This window comes from Pleurodeles waltl, chromosome 1_2 (assembly GCF_031143425.1).
Source record: "Pleurodeles waltl isolate 20211129_DDA chromosome 1_2, aPleWal1.hap1.20221129, whole genome shotgun sequence".
Taxonomy (NCBI): domain Eukaryota; kingdom Metazoa; phylum Chordata; class Amphibia; order Caudata; family Salamandridae; genus Pleurodeles; species Pleurodeles waltl.
In genome coordinates this window covers 1,022,258,757-1,022,282,134 of record NC_090437.1, presented here as the reverse complement: position 1 = coordinate 1,022,282,134, position 23,378 = coordinate 1,022,258,757, and the positions used below count along the sequence as shown (strand labels likewise).

Below are 23,378 nucleotides of genomic sequence, written 5' to 3'. Positions count from 1 at the left end.
ACAGAGGGCACCTTAGAGGTGCCCCCTGAAACTTAACCGACTGTCTGTGTAGGCTGACTAGTTCCAGCAGCCTGCCACACCAGAGACATGTTGCTGGCCCCATGGGGAGAGTGCCTTTGTCACTCTGAGGCCAGTAACAAAGCCTGCACTGGGTGGAGATGCTAACACCTCCCCCAGGCAGGAGCTGTGACACCTGGCGGTGAGCCTCAAAGGCTCACCCCTTTGTCACAGCCCAGCAGGGCACTCCAGCTTAGTGGAGTTGCCCGCCCCCTCCGGCCACGGCCCCCACTTTTGGCGGCAAGGCTGGAGGGAACAAAGAAAGCAACAAGGAGGAGTCACTGGCCAGTCAGGACAGCCCCTAAGGTGTCCTGAGCTGAGGTGACTAACTTTTAGAAATCCTCCATCTTGCAGATGGAGGATTCCCCCAATAGGGTTAGGATTGTGACCCCCTCCCCTTGGGAGGAGGCACAAAGAGGGTGTACCCACCCTCAGGGCTAGTAGCCATTGGCTACTAACCCCCCAGACCTAAACACGCCCTTAAATTTAGTATTTAAGGGCTACCCTGAACCCTAGAAAATGAGATTCCTGCAACTACAAGAAGAAGGACTGCCTAGCTGAAAACCCCTGCAGAGGAAGACCAGAAGACGACAACTGCCTTGGCTCCAGAAACTCACCGGCCTGTCTCCTGCCTTCCAAAGATCCTGCTCCAGCGACGCCTTCCAAAGGGACCAGCGACCTCGACATCCTCTGAGGACTGCCCCTGCTTCGAAAAGACAAGAAACTCCCGAGGACAGCGGACCTGCTCCAAGAAAAGCTGCAACTTTGTTTCCAGCAGCTTTAAAGAACCCTGCAAGCTCCCCGCAAGAAGCGTGAGACTTGCAACACTGCACCCGGCGACCCCGACTCGGCTGGTGGAGATCCGACACCTCAGGCGGGACCCCAGGACTACTCTGATACTGTGAGTACCAAAACCTGTCCCCCCTGAGCCCCCACAGCGCCGCCTGCAGAGGGAATCCCGAGGCTTCCCCTGACCGCGACTCTTTGAATCCAAAGTCCCGACGCCTGGGAGAGACCCTGCACCCGCAGCCCCCAGGACCTGAAGGACCGGACTTTCACTGGAGAAGTGACCCCAGGAGTCCCTCTCCCTTGCCCAAGTGGAGGTTTCCCCGAGGAACCCCCCCCTTGCCTGCCTGCAGCGCTGAAGAGATCCCGAGATCTCTCATTGACTTCCATTACAAACCCGACGCCTGTTTCTACACTGCACCCGGCCGCCCCCGCGCTGCTGAGGGTGAAATTTCTGTGTGGACCTGTGTCCCCCCCGGTGCCCTACAAAACCCCTCTGGTCTGCCCTCCGAAGACGCGGGTACTTACCTGCAAGCAGACCGGAACCGGGGCACCCCCTTCTCTCCATTCTAGCCTATGTGTTTTGGGCACCACTTTGAACTCTGCACCTGACCGGCCCTGAGCTGCTGGTGTGGTGACTTTGGGGTTGCTCTGAACCCCCAACGGTGGGCTACCTTGGACCAAGAACTAAGCCCTGTAAGTGACTTACTTACCTGGTTAACCTAACAAATACTTACCTCCCCTAGGAACTGTGAAAATTGCACTAAGTGTCCACTTTTAAAACAGCTATTTGTGAATAACTTGAAAAGTATACATGCAATTTTGATGATTTGAAGTTCCTAAAGTACTTACCTGCAATACCTTTCGAATGAGATATTACATGTAGAATTTGAACCTGTGGTTCTTAAAATAAACTAAGAAAAGATATTTTTCTATATAAAAACCTATTGGCTGGATTTGTCTCTGAGTGTGTGTGCCTCATTTATTGTCTATGTGTATGTACAACAAATGCTTAACACTACTCCTTGGATAAGCCTACTGCTCGACCACACTACCACAAAATAGAGCATTAGTATTATCTCTTTTTGCCACTATCTTACCTCTAAGGGGAACCCTTGGACTCTGTGCATGCTATTCCTTACTTTGAAATAGCACATACAGAGCCAACTTCCTACAACAGGTGACTGCACCAGGTCACTGTAAGTCACCTCCATGGTAGGCCCTCCTAGCCAAGAGGGCAGGGTGCAGGTCCCAGTGTGTGAGGGCACCCCAGTATGAGCAGAGGTGCCCCTACGAACTTCAATTCCATTTTCCTTGACTCCATAAGCGTGGGGAAGCCATTTTACCAGTTTATTGGACACAGGTGTGTCTAGCTACATAATGGAAACTCCAAACCTGGGCATGTTTGGTATCAAACATGTCTGAATCATACCCCAATACTGTTGCCAATATTGGTTGTATGATTCCATGCACTTTTGGGACTCCTTAGAGGACCCCCAAAATTGCTCCTACCAGTCTTCTGGGGTTTTCAGGGCAGTCCGTGCTGCTGCCACTCCACTGACAGGTTTCTGACCTCCTGCTGCTTGACCAGCAGGGAAGGGCAGAACAAAGGATTTCCTGTGGAAAAGGGAGGCAACATCCTCTACCATTTGGAAATAGGTGTTACATGGGTTGGGAGGAGTAGCCTCTACAAGCCACTGGTATGCTTTGAAGGGCAAATTTGGTGCCCTCCTTGCACAAACCAGTTTCCACCAGTCCGGGGACTTTCGGTCCCTGCACTGGCATGAAACTGTACAAAGGAAAGTGGAGTGACCACTCCCCTGTCCATCACCACAACAGGGGTGGTGTCCAGAGCTCCTCTAGGTGGCCACTTGGTTCTGCTATCTTGAATCCAAGATGGGCAGAGGCCTCTGGGTGCATCTGAGTGGCCAGGTCAGGCAGGTGACGTCACAGTCCTCTCCTGATAGGTGGTCACCTTGCTAGGTGACCAATTACCCTTCCTGGGCTATTTAGGGTCTCCCTCTTGGATGGCTCCACAAATTCCACGTGCAAGATTCCACCAGGGCTCCTCTGCATCGTCTACTTCAGCTTCTGAACACTGGAACTACAACTGGACTCTACAGTAACCAACAATCTGCAACTTCAGCGACAGCTACGCTTTACAAAATTGTTTCTCCAGCACCTTCCAGCAACTGCAACATTTCCCCGCCTGTGCATCCTCGGAGGTCGACGAGACTCCAGCCTGCACCAAGAAGTAAGAAGGAATCTCCCTTGGAGTGAAGGAATCACTCCCCTGCATCTGCAGGCAAAAAGTGCAAGGGCCACCAGCTGCGTGGATCTACTCGCCTCCTGAACTGCCTGGATGCTGCATCACAGGTCCTGGACTGTAGTAGTCCCCTTGGTCCTCTCTGCCAGCTGTCCAACTTGGGATACGGTAAGCCCTTGCCTCTCCTCGCAGGACAGAATCCCTGTGCACTGTGACTCTCTTGCAGCTACCAAGGATTGTTTGCTCATCAGTTGGGGTACGGACTATACTGTATTTTAGTAATTGTGTTACTATAATAAAGCACCTTTATGTTTGTAACACTGTGTGGTTCTTTCATATGTGTAAGTGCTGTTTGACTACAGTGGTAGTGCTTAAGTTTTGCATGTCTCCTGGATAGGTCTTGGCTGCTCATCCACATCCACATCCACCCCTAGAGAGCCTGGCTTTCTAGACACTGGTCTGGGTCTTGCACAATCCTTTTCCTAAGTCCTCCAGCTTGTTGGAAAACCAGGTACTTACCTCTGCTCTCCTGGTCGCTTGGGGTCACTCTGGTACTCACCTCTTGGGGTTAATAGTTCCTCTACCTTCCCTCTAGCAATTCCACATCCTTGGGTGGGGAACTGTATCTTATATTCAAGTTAATTAGTATATGGTTTGGCGTTCCCCCTAGGGCCTACAGTATTTTCTAATACTTTTGCCAATGCATGCTATTATCTTACCGATTGCTATTGTGTATATAGTGTGTTTATTTAACTCCCGTTGGGGGGACTGCCTATTAGTATTCTACTATTTGTGTTTCCATAAAAAAGTACCTTTATTTTTGTACCACTATGTGGTTCTTTCATGTGCGATAGTGCTGTGTGACTGTAGTGGTATTGTATAAGGTTTGCATGTCTCCTAGACAAGTCTTTGCTGCTGATCCATAGCTCCCTTTAGAGAGCTCTGGATTCCAAGACGCTGCCTACACTTCACTAATAGACACCTGGACCTGGTATAGGGTGCCAACACCATTGGTGCCAACCACAGACCAGGATATCTTCCTACAGGCACACCTCATGGCGATATGTCACACATCTGTCTGACAGTCCTTGCAAGGTTTGAACCCTATTATTTTAGGGTGTGACGGTCCTTTACACCCTGGAAAGCTCGAAGGGAAAATCGATTCACAGAGTGAAGAAAGAAGGAGCAAAGATCTGGATGTGCATCTGAAGAAGCAGAAAGGAACTAATGCCAGTGCACATGCCAAAAGTAAAATGTTACTTACCCAGTAGACATCTGTTCATGGCATGTAGTGCTGTAGATTCATATGTTTTGTACAGGTCTCCCATTTAATGTTGGGTCCTGAGTGTTACAAATTGTTTTTGTTCGTAAAATCTTTGATTCACAGGATCAAATGACTTCTTCTCTGTGATTCTGCGCACGGGCATTGAGTCCTTTGTTAGACTGTTTTCCCGCAGGCGGGTGAGGAAGGAGTGTAGAGAAAGTAAAGCGAAAGATGTCCATGCAATGTATTCACGTACATACAATAGTTATATGTTAATGTAACTACAACGGCTATAGGCATCCGGAGAGGAAGGACGATGCATATGAATCTACAGCACTACATGCCACAAACAGATGCTTACTGTGTAAGTTACATTTTCCGTTCAATGGAATGTGTGGCTCTATATACACATGCTTAGTATATACTGTAAAGCAGTCCCTCCATAAAGCGGTGGCTAGCCAGTAGGAGTTGCAGTTGACAGTGTTCTGAGCACTGCCTGGCCAACATTGGCTTGTTGGCGTGTTAATACATCTCCACAATAGTGCTTAGTAAACGTATGTGGTGTAGACCACATAGCACCTTTACATATCTCTCCTATGGGAATATTACCTAGCAAAGCCACAGAAGCACTTTTCTTTCTAGTGGAGTGTGCCTTGGGGGAAATCGGTAACTGCCTTTTGGCTGTAGCATAGCAAGTTTGAATACTTTTGATTATCAATCTGGCGGTACCATTTTTTTATATTTGGTAACCCTTATGAGGTATTGAAAAATGTTCCAAAAAGTGGTTTTTATTTACTAAACTCTTTGGTTCTGTCACAATAATACTTGAGAGCCCTATTAACATCTAGTGTGTGGAGAGCTCTTTCTGCTACCGAGTATGGTTGCGGAAAGAAGACTGGTAATTCAATAGACTGGTTGATATGGAAATGTGAGACAACTTTTGGAAGGAATTAAAGGTTGGTTGAATAACTACTCTAGCCCTGTGTATTAGGAAGAACGGTACTTCCAAGGTTTAAACCTGGAGCTCACTTACACATTACGTTACAGCCCTAGGAAAGCCACTTTCAATGAAATGAACTATAATTGACATGGATGCATTGGGTCGAAAAGTGGACCCATGAGCCTAGTAAGAACAACATTAAGATTCCAGGATGGAGCTGGAGGTACCCTCGATGGAATAACTCCTAAGGCCTTCCATGAAAGCCTTAATTATTATCTGAATAGAGAGATGTGTCGTCTGTTTTGGAGATATGCAGCTACAGCTGCTAAATGAAGACAAATGGATGAATATGCTAATTTTGCTTTCTGCAAATGTAGCAAGTAAATTATGTCTTGAACCGAAGCTTTGAGTGGGTCAATGGGTTTAGGTTGACAGTAGCATACTAAATGTTTCCATTTTGCAGCATAACACTGTCTGGTTATATGTTTACGTGCTTCTCTCAGAATGTCCATACATTCTGGAGGTAGTTTTAAGTAACCAAACTATGACTTCCGGAGTCATATCGCAGGGTTGACAGATCTGGGGTCTGGATGCCGTATCTGCCCTTGTTTCTGAGTAAGAAGGTCTGGCCTGATGGTTAGTTTCTCGTGTGGAACTAGTGAGAGATCCATAAGTCTTTCGAACCAAGGCTGGCATGTCCATGTGGGACCTTCAAGGATCATAGTGAGAGAGGTTTGCCTCAATTTATGAACTAGAGATGGGAGGTGTAGGAGAGGCAGAAAAGCATAAGCAAATATCCCCGACCAATTGATGCATAGAGCATTGCCCGTGGGATGAGGGAGTGGGTATCCGGACACAAAGTTTGGCATTTTCTATTTTCTGCAAAGGCGAAGAGCCATATTTGGGGGGGTTCTCCACTTTAGGAAGTACTGTTGAAGTACTTGTGGATGGAGCTCCTATTTGTAGACCTGTTGCTGCATCCTGCTGAGCAGGTCTGCAAATCAGTTGTCTGTGCCTGGGAGATACTCTGCTGCTAACTGAATGTGGTGTTGAATTGCCCATTTCCATATTGTTTGAGTAAGATGTGACAGTTGAGATGAACGTGTCCCCCCCACCCCCTTTTTTGTTGTTGCCGATAGTACATGACTGTCATGTTGTCTGTATGGAATATAACCACTTTGTGCAAAAGAAAGAAAAGCCTTCAGTGCTAGGAAGACTGCTTGAAGTTCCAGGTAATTGATATGTAAAGACTACTGACTGGGATTCCAGAGACCTTGTATTGTGAGGTTGTGGAGGTGACCTCTCCAACCTGTCTGTGATCAGGGATGTGGAATTCCTATCGCCCGACGCCCGGGACATCTTGTTTGGGGTCAAGGGCAACAAGTTTTTATGTTTACTTTGTCCTTGGGACAAGTAGGCCCAACCCCCTGCAACACAAACCCTTTGGCTGCCTGTTTACAGAGAGTGGAATTCTCTGCAGTTGAGGTAATGTGTTTCCAAAAGATAATGCTGTTCGAACTTGTATTTATGGTTCATTATTTGAAAGCCTTCATTATTAGGGTGAGTGCTGTAAATAAATGTTTTAAGGTCACACTTCACTACTGACATTGGTTCCAGTACAAAAAAAAAAAACGTGTACACACATGTTTGAAAAGTTTAGGCTAAGAGGCTAGGTATAATGCTCCCAGAATGCTCTCTGATTATATGCAAATGAAGTGTCATTTAGTAAAATGGGTTGATGCATGCTAGTATTTCCCAAAAATATTTCTAATGGAAAATCAGTGTAACCATTTTCAACACGATTATGGGAAGCATGAAAATAAACAAACACTGACAAAGCCAACTGATCTGACATATTTTTATAAGTCTTTTAGTTTCATCAATGCATGTCTTGTTTTGACATGGCTTTTGTAACACTTTATTGTTGTGGGAGCTACCAGGCCCTCAACATTGTAACAAACATTGGCAAAACCCCCCCAAAAAGTTTTTGAACTTTTAAAGCACACGTTGCCACCAGCGGCATAACAAAGGCCTCGCAGCCCCCCTCCAGGGGGCCCCTCCAGCACAGCACCTGCCCTGAGTGAGTCTGGAGAGGGGGCTCCTCCATGTTCTTTGCAAAGGGGCACCCTCCAGTTTCGTTACGTCACTGATTGCCACTGTAGTTCCTGACACTGAACAAAACTACTTTGTGTGGCAATATGCTCCTTGTGGAAGAGCAGAATGCGATCACTCACAGTAAAGCCAGCCGAAAGAGAGAGAAATAGAAGTTTAATAAAAACAAAATGTCTTTGTTAACACCAGACCTAATTAGGGACCAAGACCCACATGTAGGTAGCTTTTTGCATGTCGCAAACAGCGACTTTCGCTGTTTGCGACATGCAAAAAGCACATTGCGATGCACAAACCCAGTTTTGCGATTCAGTAACCTGGTTACCGAATCACAAAACGGGTTTGCGACTCGCAATTAGTAAGGGGTGTTCCCTTCCTAATTGCAACTCGCAGTGCAATGTAGGATTGTTTTGTGACCGCGAACGCGGGCGCAAACCAATCGCAGTTTGCACCCATTTCAAATGGGTGCTAACACTTTCGCAAAAGGGAAGGGATCCCCATGGGACCCCTTCCCCATTGTGAATGTCACTGTAAACATTTGGAACACAACAGTGGACCACTGCCTGCTCTGAAAAAATGAAACGAAAACGTTTCATTTTTCGTTTTTGTTATGCATCTCGTTTTCCTTTAAGGAAAACGGGCTGCATTACAAAAACAAACACAAAAAACTGCTTTATTGAAAAGCAGCCACAGACATGGTGGTCTGCGGTCTCCAGCAGGCCACCATTCGCGAGGGGGTCGCAAATTGCGACCCACCTCATGATTATTCATGAGGTGGGCATTTGCGAAGCCCTTGCGAATCACAGATGGTGTCAAGGACACCATCCTACATTCGGATTTGCGACTCGCAATTTGCAGGTCACAAATCTGAACCTACCTACATGTGGCCCCAAATTCTTAAAGAAAGTCACAAAAGTGCACCCATGGTATATGTAGTACCCCTATAAAATATTTGTGAACTGTAGTTTAGCATGGGTAAATACGATGTGTATATTTGCTCATGTGAAAATCTATTGAGCATTTGCAAGTTCATTTTCCCTCCAGCCACTTTCTTCCCAACCCTGGAAGAAGTTCTAATTCTGCCATTGTCAGGAGTAAATGTCCAACCTTTCTTATTATGGGAAAATATTAGAGAGAAGCTGGTAAAAATCTTTAAAACATGCAGGTTAGTAGGTTTGCAGACTCAAAGGCATTCCAGCCCGGAAACTATTGCTTACTGCTTCCTCCAGCCCCAGTATGCAGATCTGCAGAAAGGTGGCAAAATAGGGAAATTGCTACAGTAGGGATTGAAACTCCAAGTATTCAAGCCCTACTATGGTAGTAGCCCTGGCATAATCAGAGAGGCTATTAATTGCTGCCATAATTTGTCGCCACACTACATGGCACCAAAGGGACAAGTAGATCTTTTTACAGGACAAGTAGATTTGAGAAGCAACCTGTCCCCTGGACAAGTAGATATTTTAATAAATTCCACACCCCTGGTGATGCATCTGTAGTCAATGATTGGCGTCACAGGGTCTAAAAAGTGCCTCCCCTTGAAGAGGATGGTGGATTCCACCACTGCAGAGAGTGGTGAGCCTGTCAGTCCAACAATAGATCTTCCAGATGACCCTGCGACGGACCACTGACAAGACAGACTGCTGTAGGGGATGCGAGTGCACTCTGGCATAAGGTACAATGACAATGCAAGATGCCATCATTCCGAATAGTCGCACCACAGTTTTCACTGTGTGAGTGTGTGTAGGAAGTTGGCTCTGTATATACTATCTCAAAGTGAGAGATAGTGTGCACAGAGTCCAAGGGTTCCCCTTAGAGGTGGATAGTGGCAAAATTAGATAATTCTAATGCTCTATTTTGTGGTAGTGTGGTCGAGCAGTAGGCTTATCAGAGGGTAGTGTTAAGCATTTGTTGTACACACACAGGCAAATGAGGAACACACAATCAAATACTTAACTCCAGGCCAATAGTTTTTATATAGAAAAATATCTTCTCTTAGTTTATTTTAGAACCACAAGATTCAAGATTTGAAGTAAATACATAAAATGCGAAGTACTCCACACAGATAAGTAAGGAACTTTGAATTAGAGCAGTAACATACACAGTGTTGGTTAAAATCGCAATAAGCTATTTTAAAAGTGGACACAGTGCAAACATCAATCAATCAAAAAATGTATAGAGCGTGCTAATCACTCGTATGGGTCTCAAGGCGCTGCAGTTCCTGGGGGAGTTAAGTACTGGTTCGTTTTTCAGGTAAGTAAGGCACTTACAGGTTCAGTTTCCTGGGCATAGGTAGCCCACCGTTGGGGCTTCTAGGCAACCCCAAAGTCACTGCACCAGCAACACAGGGCAGGGTCAGGTGCAGAGGTCAAACGAGGGCCCAAAACCCATAGGCGCCTATGGAGAAAAGGGGTGCTCCGGTTCCAGTCTGCCAACAGGTAAGTACCTGCGTCTTCGGAGGGCAGACCGGGGGAGGTTTTTGTAGCGCACTGGGTGGGGGGAGGGTGGGGGGGGGGGGGGGGGGGGGAGACACAAGGAGGCACACAAAACACACCCTCAGTGGCACAGGGGCATCCGGGTGCAGTGTGCTTAGCAGGCGTCGGGTTTTCAATAGAAATCAAAAGAGTGACCTGGGGGTCACTCTAGCGGTGCAGGCAGGGCACAGGGGAGCTTCTCAGGCCAGCCACCGACTGGGCTAGGCAGAGGGTCACCTGATGATCACTCCTGCACTGGAGTTCGGTTCCTTTTGATCCTGGGGGCTGCGGGTGCAGTGCTTGGTCCAGGCGTCGGGTTCTTTGTTCCAGGCAGTCGGGGTCAGGGGGAGCCTCTGGATCCTCTCTGCATCCGTCGCTGTGGGTGGGGGGATTGTCGTCGTCTCAGGTTACTCACGAGGTCGAAGTCGTCTGGGAGTCCTCTCTGCAGTGTTGGTTCTCTGGATCTCGAGCCTGGGGAGTTGGGTGTAGAGGGTGAAGTCTCACGCTTCCGGCGGGAAGAGTTCTTTAAAAAGTTGCTTCAAAGTTGCAAAAATGTTGCTATGGGTGAACAGTGCCACTGTTCTCTGGAGTTTCTTGGTCCTTCGGTTTAGGGCAGTCCTCTGAGGCTTCAGAGGTCACTGGTCCCTGTCGGATGCGTCGCTGTGCAGGTTCTTTGAGTCTGGAGACAGGCCGGTAGGGCTGAGGCCAAGTCAGTTGTCGTCCCAGTCATCTCTGCAGGGCTTTCAGGTCAGCAGTCCTTTGTCTAGGTTGCAGGAATCCGATTTCCTGGGTTGCTCCTAAATACCAAATTTAGGGGTGTGTTTGGTCAGGAGGGCAGAAGCCAATGGCTACTGTCCTATAGGGTGGCTATACCCTCTTTGTGCCTCCTCCCTGAGGGGAGGAGGGGCACATCCATAAACCTATTGGGGGAATCCTCTAAAGGGGTCACCTCAGCTCAGGACACCTTAGGGACTGTTCTGGCTGGAGGGTGACTCCTTTTTTTCTCATTGCCACCAAAAGTGGGGGCTGTGTCTGTAGTGGGGGGGGCATCTCCACTAGCTGGATTGCCCTGGGGCACTGCAACACAAAGCCTGAGCCTTTGAGGCTCACTGCTAGGTGTTACAGTTCCTGCAGGGGGGAGGTGTGAAGCACCTCCACCCAGTGCAGGCTTTGTTTCTGGCCCCAGACAGTATAAAAGCTCTCATCCCAGGGGGTCAGAAACTACAGACCAGTCAGTCCTGCACTAAACGACTGGGTAAAATACCCGGGGCATCTCTAAGATGTCCTCTGCGGGCATTTTTTTAATAAATCCAGCACTGGCATCAGTGTGGATTTATTATTCTGAGAAGTTTGATACCAAACGTCCCAGTGTTCAGTGTAGCCATTATGGAACTGTGAAGTTCGTTTTGACAAACTCCCAGAACATATACTTAATATGGTCACACTGTACTTACAATGTCTAAGAATTGACTTAAACACTGTAGGGGCATATTGCTCATGCAGCTATGCCCTCACCTGTGGTATAGTGCACCATGTCTTAGGGCTGTAAGGCCTGCTAGAGAGGTGGCTTACCTATGCCACAGGTAGTATTTTGTAGGCATTGCATCCTGAGGGGGATGCAATGTCGACTTTGCAGACTGTGTGTGTTGGTGGGGAGAAAAAGGCAAAGGCAGTGTGCATGTATTAGCGGAGGGGTCCCTTAGGGTGGCACAACACATGCTGCAGCCCTTAGGGACCTTCCCTGGTCACAGGCCCCTAGGTGTGTGCCAGGGGTGTGCCAATTGTGGAAACAATGGTACATTTTTAGTGAAAGAACACTGATGCTGGGGCCTGGTTAGCAAGGTCTTAGCACACTTCTCAGTCAAGTCCGCATCAATATCAGGCAAACGTGTGTGTGTGTGTGTGTGTGGGGAAAGGGCGGGGTGAGGGTGTAACTGCAACAGGGAGCTATTTTCCTACAGTAAATAATACTAATGTTCTCTTTTGTGGTAGTGTGGTCGAGCAGTTAGGCTTATAAGTGTAGTGCTAAGTATTTGTTGTACACACACAGTCAAGAAAAGAGGCACACACTCAAGACTAACTCCAGGCCAATGTTCATATATCGAAAACATATTCTGTTACTTTATTTCTAGAACGCAAAAGATCTTTGTTGCAGGTAAGTACAGTTTCAACAATGTATCACTTTCAAGAACCAAAGGCACTTTGTTCGGAATTCACAGACAAAACAGTTTTCAGTTAAATAAAACTTTTCAATTTTAAAAGTAGACAGTGCAATTTTCATAGAATGCAGTCCTAGAGGCGATAAAGTAACAACACAATTTGCAGGTAAGTACTCAACTTACGATCCCAGTCTTGAGGAGTACAGGTACAGTAGGGTAAAGTTTAGGAAGACACGAACAGTGCACCACCAATAACATGGGGCCGGCCGGGTGCAGAGATCAAAGTTGGTGTCAGTCGCCCACTGGAATCCTATGGAGACTGGGGGGCACTTATGTTTAGATCTGCACCATTTTGGGGTGGGGAAGGTGCACATGTCGGCATTAAACACACCCTCAGAGGCACAGGGGCAGTTGGGTGCAATGCTTTTCAATGGAGTAACCCCTGAGGTCACAAAGAGACTGCAGGCTTGGTCCGCGGAGTCGACTGAAGAAGACCAATGGCTAGACAAGTAAGTAGAGAGGCCACTGGACGTTGCTGGTCCATCCGTTGGGTTCCCCAAAGACGAGAGGGCTGCGGGTTTAGGGGTAACTTTAGGCATCAGGAAATCATCACCAGAGCCGGTCACAGGGGTCCTCTGGATTTAGGCTGCAGGCATCGTGTTGGTCAGCAGTGGTCACCCCATTGTGGACATGAGGTCAGAATCACCTGGGGACCTTCTCTGGACCGGTGGGCCACCTGGAATTGGGCTGTGGGCCTTGGGTGAAGAGTGGGCAGGACTCATCGATCGGGGCGGGTCTGGAGTCTTTCTTGGAGGTTTCTTTATGGACGTGCCATTGTCCTCAGGAGATCTTGGTCCTTGGGAAAGCAGGAATTCCTCTCTGGGTTTGTAGAGGTCACTGGTCCTGCAGGATGCGGCACCTTTTTTGTAGAAGGAGTCTTAAAGCTATAGACAAGCCGGTAGGGCTGGGGCCATGTCAGTTGTTGTCTGGAGTCTTCACTGCTGGTGCAGCTCTTCAGTCCTCCTTTCAGGTCGCAGGGAATCTGAACAGCAAGGTTCAGGGGTGCCCCTAATACCGACCCGGATGGTGGCTACATCCTTCCTGTGCTCACTCCCTTTGGGGAGTGGGGGCACACTGCTAACCTTACTGGCTATCTTCCTCCAAAACAAGGAGGAGGATTCTGCCAGGTGGGGTTCACCTCAGCTCTGGGCACCCAAAGGGTGTGCCCAGCTGGGGTGGACACTCCTCCTGCTGTTTACTAATTTTCCTGCCGGACCTGGCACCACAAATTGTGTGTGTGTGTGTGTGGGGGAGTCCCCTGAGGTGGCAAAACCAAAGGCAGGAGCCTATAAGCCTCACAGCCAAGTATTGTTCCTGCAAGGGGAGAAGGTGTAAAGCACCTCCACCCAGAGCAGGTTTTGTCCCTGACTCCTGAGAGCACAAAGGCTCCCACCCCATGGGGTCAGAAACTTGCCTGGTAGAGGCAGGCTGGCATATACAGGTCAGCCACACACTATAGATTTGCGTGCCTTTCAGGGGGCATCTATAAGATGCCCTCTCCGTGCATTTTATAATAAATCCAACACTAGCATCATTGTGGGTCTATTGAGCTGAGAAGTTTGATACCAAATCGAGTAACCAAAAGGGGCACTTTCCTACAGGCCATTTTTTGGGGGATGGAGAAATGTTCAAGGCCTCTTCAAATGTTAACTTCCTCTTTAATGGAACAAGGGGGAAGCAATGATTCTTCCAGTTTCTTTTAGAATGTGGAGCTGACGAGCATCATTGACCTCTAACATTGGGTCAACTGGTGAAGGAGTGATAGAAGAGGGACTAGACTCCTTATGAGGCACAGGCTTGTGTTCTGAAATTTTCGGTACTTAAGACTTCGGTCGACGCGAAGGGGTGGGCTCCGAAGCAGATATCAAGGCTTTCTTGGTAGGTTCCGTAGCACTCTGGTCGATTCCATCCCAAAGCTATATGTGAACCGACTGAGCTGGAGGTAGATGCCGAAGATTACTTAGTCTTGGCTATCTTCTGTGCCAGGCCAGGAAATGGGGCATCCAAAGGCGATTTTCGGATCCAACGATGGCCTGAAGACAGTAGTGGTCCAGTGACCTATTTGTGGGGCTTTTTCCAAAGTCTTGGTTTAGAGAGTAGGGGTTTTTCTACTCACTGGTTGCACCGACGTCACTGGTTGACTGAGTCAGATGGACAATCCGACATTGAGAGGCCTCAACGGAGAAGGCCTTCTCTGGGCGTGGCTCCTCCTGTGCGTGTTCTTCCCCAAAGTTATCAGTCTGGAGTTTTGGACGTCATTTCCAACTGAGGAGCTCGTCTGTCCCAGAGTGTCTTTTTTGACAGAAAGGAATGGCAGTCTTCACAACTCTGTTTGTTGTGTTCCAGAAGAGACACAAATAACACCAGATGTTGGTCGTTGTGGGGACATTTAGAGTGGCTTTGAGGGTAAAACCTAGATGGAGTATATTCCATTAGCCCTGCATAGTCTGACTCGACGTGGAGGAGTAGGCCCAAGATGGACGAGGACGCCCTGAAGGGTGGTGAGTCAGCTCCTGGAGCTGAAATTTGGACCAACAAAGCAATAGAGAGAAAACACAATCGAGGTACAATACCGCCGCTGATGGAAAGACAAAAAAAAAAAGGTTCAGCATGGACCGTGCCGAAAGAAATCAAAGTGAGAGGAACACATGTCCGAACCCAAAGGGCTGTGAGAAAACAATCTAACAAAGGACTCGATGCCCATGTGCAATATCACCGAGAGGAGTAGCCGCTCGATCCAGTGACTTAAAAAGATGCTACAAACAAAAACAACTTGTAATACACCGGACCAAACACTAAATGGTGGATTTATACAAAGCACATTAACGAGAGCCACACATGCCATCAAACACTATGCTCTCCAATACTGGTTAAGCAGTGTCTGCATAGTGGACGTTGTAATCGGAGATAGTGGAAATTTAAGACCTCTTCACTGATGGACACAGTTTTCTGTACTGAGATTCATGACCACAAGAGTATTTCAAGAGGAATGTTGGTACATTACAAGAGTACTGTTCGCTGTGGAGTATCTTTAAAGTGCATTGCCAGGGTGTATATGACAGTAAGGAAAATTGTGCCCTTAATACCATGCAGAAGCACTGGTCCAACGTGGAAAGCACAATATGAATACTTCGGCAATGATAAAACCTTCGACAAGAGTGGGGCTTAAAGAAATGCAGGAGCACTGCATATAATAGAAGTCAATCTTTTGGAACGTAGAGATGCTATGTGTACATGTAAGAAGAGGCTAGCAGGACTTTCTAAGCTTGGCACATGGATCTGCAACTACAACTGGGGCGAGAAACAGGAGGCAAGCTCATTACTAGAGACCAGTATATGAATACAGAGAATATTTCCTACTATACAGATGTATATTCTGCTCAGACAAATGCTTTGTTTGTCAAACAGCAATTGCTTCTTGGTGGCATTGTTGTGGATTGAGTGAGCACTCGGGGAACAAACGAGCCAGCCACTGTTGGTGGAGGAAATGAAAAAGGTAACCAGGGGTTGTGCAAGTTCAAAGGCCCTAAAGGCCAAATGGTCTGACATGACAATTTTACAAGGCATTCAAGAAGCTGATCGCATTGTAACTCGCTTTTATTTGACAAGGCACTACCCAAAGGGAACAGAGAAGCATTGATTATCCACTGATTAATCCAGGAAAGTAGATTATCATTGCAGTCTTTTTGGCCCCTCCAATAAATTTCGATTATACATAGTTGCTTCTCTAGTCACTGATATTTCACTCCCCACCACATGAAGCCCCTGCTGGTTCTTCCAGATCCAACAGGGTTCATCCCCAGTAAAGCCAAGTCTAATATTTTCGGCCACGTGTTTGCCACTGTACATCAGGTGGATCTGCTGAATGGCCGCCCCTTATGGAATCCTCCAGGATCAGTAGAATAAAGAGGAAAATACTTTCTTTGTATTGGTAAGGTTACTCTATTCTGCACGAGCTGCTACACTGCATCCGTATGAATCCAAGTACAACTTATTATTTTTAGTTGGAACAAGGCACAAGAGAGAAGTGCCAATGTTTCCTATTTTCGTCCCTGGCAGTTCAGTCACTGGATTGTTTCTTGAGAGAAAGGCATCCTCCCAGATTGAGCTACTTCAATGCCATGCCAATATTGATGTGTATGTGTATAACATTCGTGTACTTGTTAGAGACCAGATAGTGGATCTCCCAACAAATGTATGTGATATTATGATGTATGTTGACCTGTTGGGGTTCAGGATAATTGCACTAAACCTGAGCTCATGCCCTTAACTGATAGCAGTCAGAAGTGGTGGCCATGATGTGGGCCTTGTTGGAATATAGATCAAATCAAACATTCAGCCATTAAATGTCAGTCTTAACGTACACTTGCTCACTCAAATTATTGGGTGGCATTGGGATAGTTAGATCAGTACAAGTGTGGATTAAAGTGCACCTAACAAGCATAGAGAGAATATCCATGCTGAATTTGTGGTGATGTCTAAATTGTAATACTTATTTGCCAGTATCACAGTAGTGCTTCAGAATTCCCTGTTTGCACATAACTAAGAGGCATTTGACCAAGGCTGATATGGGTAGTGGGCAGTTCAAAGTGTCCTCAGAAGAGATCATACAACCGCACTACAGGGGTAGCCTATCTGCATCTTATTTTCAATTGTAGTTTCCTGCAGCACAAACCTAATATACATTGTATATTGGTACGCTGATCTGAGTGTTAGACCCCTGCCAAGATAAGAGTGTCTGCAGCTCTATCACTGGCAGCTTATTAACAACAATAGCATGTAGAGAAAACAATAACTGGAGCATGGTAAGACGAACATGGACATGAGCAAAACATGATGTCAAGGCAAATACTTGCCTTTTGAAGAAAGAAAAAAAATCTCTAGGTCTACCAGTTATGTCTGAGCCTGGCTATCACAAGGTAAACCTGCTACCAGAACACAGAGCAATCTCAGATAAGAGAGGGGCACAGTGGTGTGTGAAATGTGATAGATAAATCTCACTTCTTCAGGATCATATTTGAGTTGATAAAGGTATCTCCACCTTTCCCAGGAAGAGCCTACCATGCTTGGGGCCACAAAGATATTCATACATTGGTAGGGCCAAGCTGAAATCAACTCAAGGGCCAGCACTGAGTAATCTGCGGGGTGACAGCAGGAGGAGCTCTGCTAGATGGAATGTGGAGTTATTTGCTCCAGGTTCAGATGACCAGTGGCTAAATCTTTGAAAGAAAACCAGAAAGGTGTCTCAAATAGGCACAAACTTACCATAATGTACACTGACTCTTCTGGTAAAGATGCAAAGTATGGTAAATGTACACTTGATCTACAGTTGCCCTGAAATGGATCATTCTGAGAGGAATGTGTGATGTTGTTGAATACATACAGGGCATTCTGATCTCTAGGGCCTGTTGTACTGGTTACAGGGGACACGCATGAAATACCTAAAAATCTAGGAGACCCGCTCCTTATGCTTGCCTTTCTGGTGCTAAAGATGGCAAAGAACAACACTGCTCTCTGCTGGGGCGCAGGAAGGGCAGGCTGAGCTTCAATGACTGGCTGCTTAAGCGCACTGATCAAATCAAACATGAAGGCGAACATCTGAAAGAGATCTCTCAGAGAGGTCTTAGTAACAGACTCTTGAGGCATATCTTCTGGAATGAGATAATAGGTCATTGCTACAGTATCACAGGTTGCTACATATAATGATGACATTAGAAGATTGATTGGCATATGCAGTCGGAGCAAAAGTGTGGGAGGGTAGTGGGTGCAACGTTTGAAGTTGTATTGTAACATTGAAACAAATGTCTATCTGTATGTAATTATTCTAATCAAATTCAACAGACTTAAATGCATTCTTACTTAAAATACTACTCCCTTCAGAGTTCTAAGTATGTATACTCTAACACGGTCTCCCAAAAAGGAACACAGGAATACATACTTCCAAGGGTTTCGTTTTTTTTTTTTTTTTGACTGCAGACTTCTTTTGGCACTGGAGATTATTCAGTTGAAATTTACAGCATAAAGTTGTGAGCATCATTAAGTTTACCATTCGAAGTACCTACGTTGGCATGCCATGGAGAAGTAATAATTCCCTCAGCCTGAGCCTTGTACTACTTTCGTTTGCCAAAGAGACTCGTTTAAAACAGTTTGCTCACCTTAAGTCCCACTTCCATGTTTAACGAAGATTTTAGTGTTGCTTTATAATAGTTTGGTGCACTACAGTTAACAAAATGAATCTAATGAACACTTAAAAAGCACTGTAGAATTTCAAATGATAGAAAAAAAACTATTTCAAAGTCTCCCTTGTCTCATCACTCCTCAAGCATGTGTTCTTCATTCAAGAGCAATTCTGAACCCAGGCATTAGATGTAAGAATGGCATAAAACCTCAACAAGGAAGAATAATGAGGCAAATTTAGTTATGGTCTTCAAATAAAGTTAATTTGACAATGCAGAATTATGTGTACATTACCTTTAGTAGTTCAAGCCCAGAGCGGATAGCAGTGTCTGGACTTACACCTTCGTCTTCATCATCAGCTGTTCCTTCTATAGATTTATTCATCAGCTTTACAAGAGCACTGTAAAAGAGACAGAACAAATAATCACAATCAAACTAAATAACACTGCCCTCTGAAGACTTTCATGACATTCAATGTTTCATAAGGAACTCAGCCTTTTGTAGATAAACTGAACAAAATAAAAGCTTACCAAAGTAATATGATCATAACATTGAGCTAAGAACAACTATTTCAAAAGACAAGTAACCCTAAAAAAGTTTATACATGACACAAGGGAGAATTAAGTGTACATGTACTGTCAGGCCATTTCTGAAACACTTTGAAGAAAGTGGTGTTTTCTAATGCAAAGTCTAAAACCTGACTTTGAAAATGTTGCAGCCATCATTCAGCAATCATACAGTAACACTGCAAAGACCAACTTTAATTTTTTGCTATAAATTCTATAAAACTACTGTGTACAATCTACTACTATACATGACTGTTCTGTTAGACCTCGCATCCTTAGGGTGGTCTTACCCCAGACTTTTTGTCTTAGCTCCTGTTTTGTTGCTGTATCTCTTTGTTGACCTTAGGACTGCTAACCAGTGCTAAAGTGCATGTGTTACTCTCCTTAATATGATAACAGTGGAGTGTCCAGAATTGGCATATTTAATTTATTTGTAAGTCTCTTGTAAAGGGGTATACCATACACCCAGGGCCTGCAAATTAAATGCCACTAGTGGGCCTGCAGCTGTGGTTGTGCAATCCACTTAAGTAGCCCTGTAAACATTTCTCAGGCCTGCCACTGCAGAGCCTGTATGTGCAGTTTCACTGCTGCTTCGACATGGCCTTTAAAACCTCTTGCTCAGCTATAAACTGCCCTTTTCTTAGATATACATCACCACTAACGTAGGCCCTAGGTTGCTCATAGGGTAGGGTGCCACGCAAGTAAAAGGCAGGACAAGTGCTATTAATTTTTACATCTCCTTGTAATGAAAAACTCCCAAAGTCGTTTTTCATTAAAGCTAGGCCTGCTCCTTTCATAGGCCACTATTGGGAATTCCTTAAAATACTTTAAAGCTGTAATTACTGATCGGAAAGGAGTACCTGCTTCATAGTTGATATAACTGGACTGGTAGTACTAATCCCTCTTTACTGGTAAAGGCAGATTTATTATTACTGTTTTATAAATGCCACTTTTGGGCATTTCTCTGCTCTCACTGCTTCAGTGTGCCTACAGCATGTCTCCAATACACGTCTGGCCTGAGTTGAAGGACAGCTACACTTGTGCATTTCCTTCAGTCACCCACAATACAGGATACTCAACTGCATTCATCTACATACTGATGGGCTCTCCTAAGGAAGAGACTGAAAAGAGCTCATTACCTTCCACTGATAGACTGGAGCAAGGGCTGGGCTCAAAGGGGGACCTGTGCACTGCAGATAAACCTTTTGAAGTGAGGAATGGTTTCTGGCCTCAGAGCATGGACTCCCACTTGCAGGGGCCAGAAACTCTTCTTTGGTGGCAGGCTGGCCGATACCAGTCAGCCAGCACACTAAGACTAGTAGGTTTTCAGGGGAAACCTCTAAAGTGCCCTCTTTGCGCATGACATAATAAAATCTGATACTGGCATCAATATGGATTTATTAGGACGAGATGTTTGATACCAAACATCATTAGTTTCAGTTCAGCCACCATGTAGCTGGGTAACTCACAATGACCAGTGTCCAGTACATGTCCTCAAGATGGCTGCCTGATCACTTGCAATGTCTAGCAAGGGAACTAGATATCACAGGGGTCTATCTGCTCATGCAGATAGGCCCTGACGCATAATATAATGCATCCTACTTTAGAGTTCGAAGGCCTGCTCTAGGGGTGACTGACTTAGTATATGCAGTGGGTGTGGACATTATACACATGGTGTGCGCAATGTCTTGTTTTCAAAATGGTCTGCACCGTTTCATACATTCTGCAGTGGCAGTCTGTATGTATTTAAGTGTGGGTCCCTTAGGGTGGCATAAAACATGCTGTAGTCCTTAGGGACCCTCTTTACTACCCATGATCTAGGTACCAGAGGTACTTGAGATTTGGGTTACAATTAGACAGTTACCTGGTTTTAGGGAAAGAGCACTGCCACTGGGGTTCTGGTTAACAGGGACCCAGTGCACTTTCACTCAAAAAGCATCAGTCCCAGGGCAAAAAGTGGGGATGACCATGTCTAAAAGGGCACTTTCCAACAGTAGATTTCAGAAGACAAGGAGGATTCCGTGACTCGAAAACACTTCTTCGAAGAAAAACAACTTGTAACACTCCGAGCCCAACACTAGATGGCAGGACTATGCATAGCTTGTGTATCTGCAGCTAAACATGCCATCGAACATATATACATATATACACACACATATATACACACACACACACACACTTACAGATATATACACACTGAAAGAAGAGTGGCCAGGGCACACCAATAGCATGAATCCTGATCCTGATAATGTTCTAGAATAAATAGAAAGTTCGTTCTTGGAAGATGATGTGTAGATATTTATTATAAGTGCAGGTAGAAAGTAGAAATTTCAATCAAAAGACTGCGTTGTACAAAATGACAATGTGTCCAGAGCAGCCAGATGGTGATAAATGGTCAGAGTTACAATAGGATGTTCGAATGTAACAATAAGTCTATACAGCAAAACAGCCAACACGTGTTTCGTCTTCAAGACTTTGTCAAGGCTGTGGAAACAGATGAAAAATACATACATGTCGGTATAGTATAATTGCGCAAGGTGACTTCACAACGTCTAAAATTCTTTGAACAGAGGTAAAGAGAACAATCCGAGCAAAGGTGCAATAGAATTTTGTGAATTAAGTGCAGGGATGCGTATAGTTAATGTGACGACCAGAATGTACGACGCGCACGGCACAGGTTTATTCGCTCCACAAATACTTGAGGTAAGGTACTGCCAGCATTGCTGGCTTGTCTCACTACTTTCTCCCACTTACGGTGAACTCAAGGCAGCCAGACGAGGAAAGCTTCACTAATCTGTGTCGGCTAGAAAAAATAAATATGTGACATAAGCATACCACGTTGTGTGAATAGAATAGCCTTTCAATTTCTGTAGAAGTCTGGTAGTGCGCAGCATGCTCCGATTGTGTGTCTTAACATGGCATGAAGTAAAGTTATACCACAGACAGAGACTAAGTGATAAAAAGTTCTCTAGTTTTAGAATGACATTTTTTCTGATCGAGATTTTGGTTTTTATAAGCGGTTAAAGTGGCATTAGGGGGCATGGCACGTTCCTTTAGAAGTTTTAATTGCGTTGTGAGAAAACCTTTCTAATTTGATAGGCTCCATCTTCACTTTTCGAGTTTTTCTAGAAAGTGAAAAGAATATTACACATGTAAAATCACAGCAACCTTGGAAAAGCTAGTGACGGGGCGTCGCTCCAGCGACAATGTAGAACTTGGCATACCAGATTATTTACTCCGTATGTAGCTTTAAAATCAAGTAGCTTTCTGCATAACACCTGCTTTACATTAAATTGTATTTTTTGTTGTTTTATACTCCAGTCTTATCATGGCTATCATTTGCCTATACTATTTGATTTCTCCCAAGGACTCATGACTACCAGCAGCTTGATCTATGTACCTTTCGTGTTTACATATAATGTTTTATATACATCTGAAGGTGCCTTACCCCCTTTCAATTACTTCTTACTTCTTTCTTTACTCTTTTTCCTTCACACTATTTATAGATCTTCTATCCACATCACAACACACTTTGCATCCCCCCTTGTTTCTTCACCACTAAGATTCAATGTTTTCTAAAAAATTTAAAGCACATGTACTGTATCACACTGTGTAGACACGTTTATGACAATCTCACCTTGCATGATGGTGCCGTTTTATTCCACTCTAGACTGACTTGATTGCCTTTTTCTTCTGGAACGTGATTCAATTAGTTGCCTATAAGACCTATTGAGGCATTCACACTACATTCTGGTCGTCACATTAACTATACGCATCCCTGCACTTAATTCACACAATTCTATTGCACCTTCGCTCGGATTGTTCTCTTTACCTCTGTACAAAGAATTTTAGACGTTGTGAAGTCACCTTGTGCAATTATACTATACCGACATGTATGTATTTTTCATCTATGTTTCCACAGCCTTGACAAAGTCTTGAAGACGAAACACGTGTTGGCTGTTTTGCTGTATGGACTTATTGTTACATTCGAACATCCTATTGTAACTCTGACCATTTATCACCATCTGGCTGCTCTGGACACATGGTCATTTTGTACAACGCAGTCTTTTGATTGAGATTTCTACTTTCTACCTGCACTTATAATAAATATCTACACATCATCTTCCAAGAACGAACCTTCTATTTATTCTTGAACATTATCAGGATCAGGATTCATGCTATTGGTTTGCCCTGGCCACTCTTCTTTCAATATTTAGGCAACCACCCACTCTTCAGTGAGTGGTCCTCCGACACCTGTGGTGGCAGGTGTTAGGGCTAGCCTGGCACCCAACACCATATTGTTTAAATTTTTTGACTTCGCTCGGATTTCACTATTGACATACGCTTTGCCGATGTGCAAGCGCACTCTGGCATCCGCCACCTTCTTCGCCTGACTTACATATATACACACCTACATACACTTCCATATATAAAAACATACACATATTTACATATATATATTGTGAAAGGCACTGTTGTAAGGGCCTCATGTTTAATCTTGCATGTGGGACTATTGCTATGCA

The 23,378-nt window shown here is 45.3% G+C and overlaps 1 protein-coding gene across 1 annotated transcript in view; it reads right to left on the bottom strand.

The window, feature by feature from the left end:
- PDS5A (PDS5 cohesin associated factor A) overlaps positions 1–23,378 on the bottom strand; it is an 831,005-nt gene that overhangs the window by 521,546 nt on the left and 286,081 nt on the right. The window contains exon 18 of the mRNA XM_069202018.1: positions 18,584–18,689. Within this exon, the coding sequence (XP_069058119.1) occupies positions 18,584–18,689 (106 nt within the window). The remainder of the gene's footprint in view (positions 1–18,583; positions 18,690–23,378) is intronic.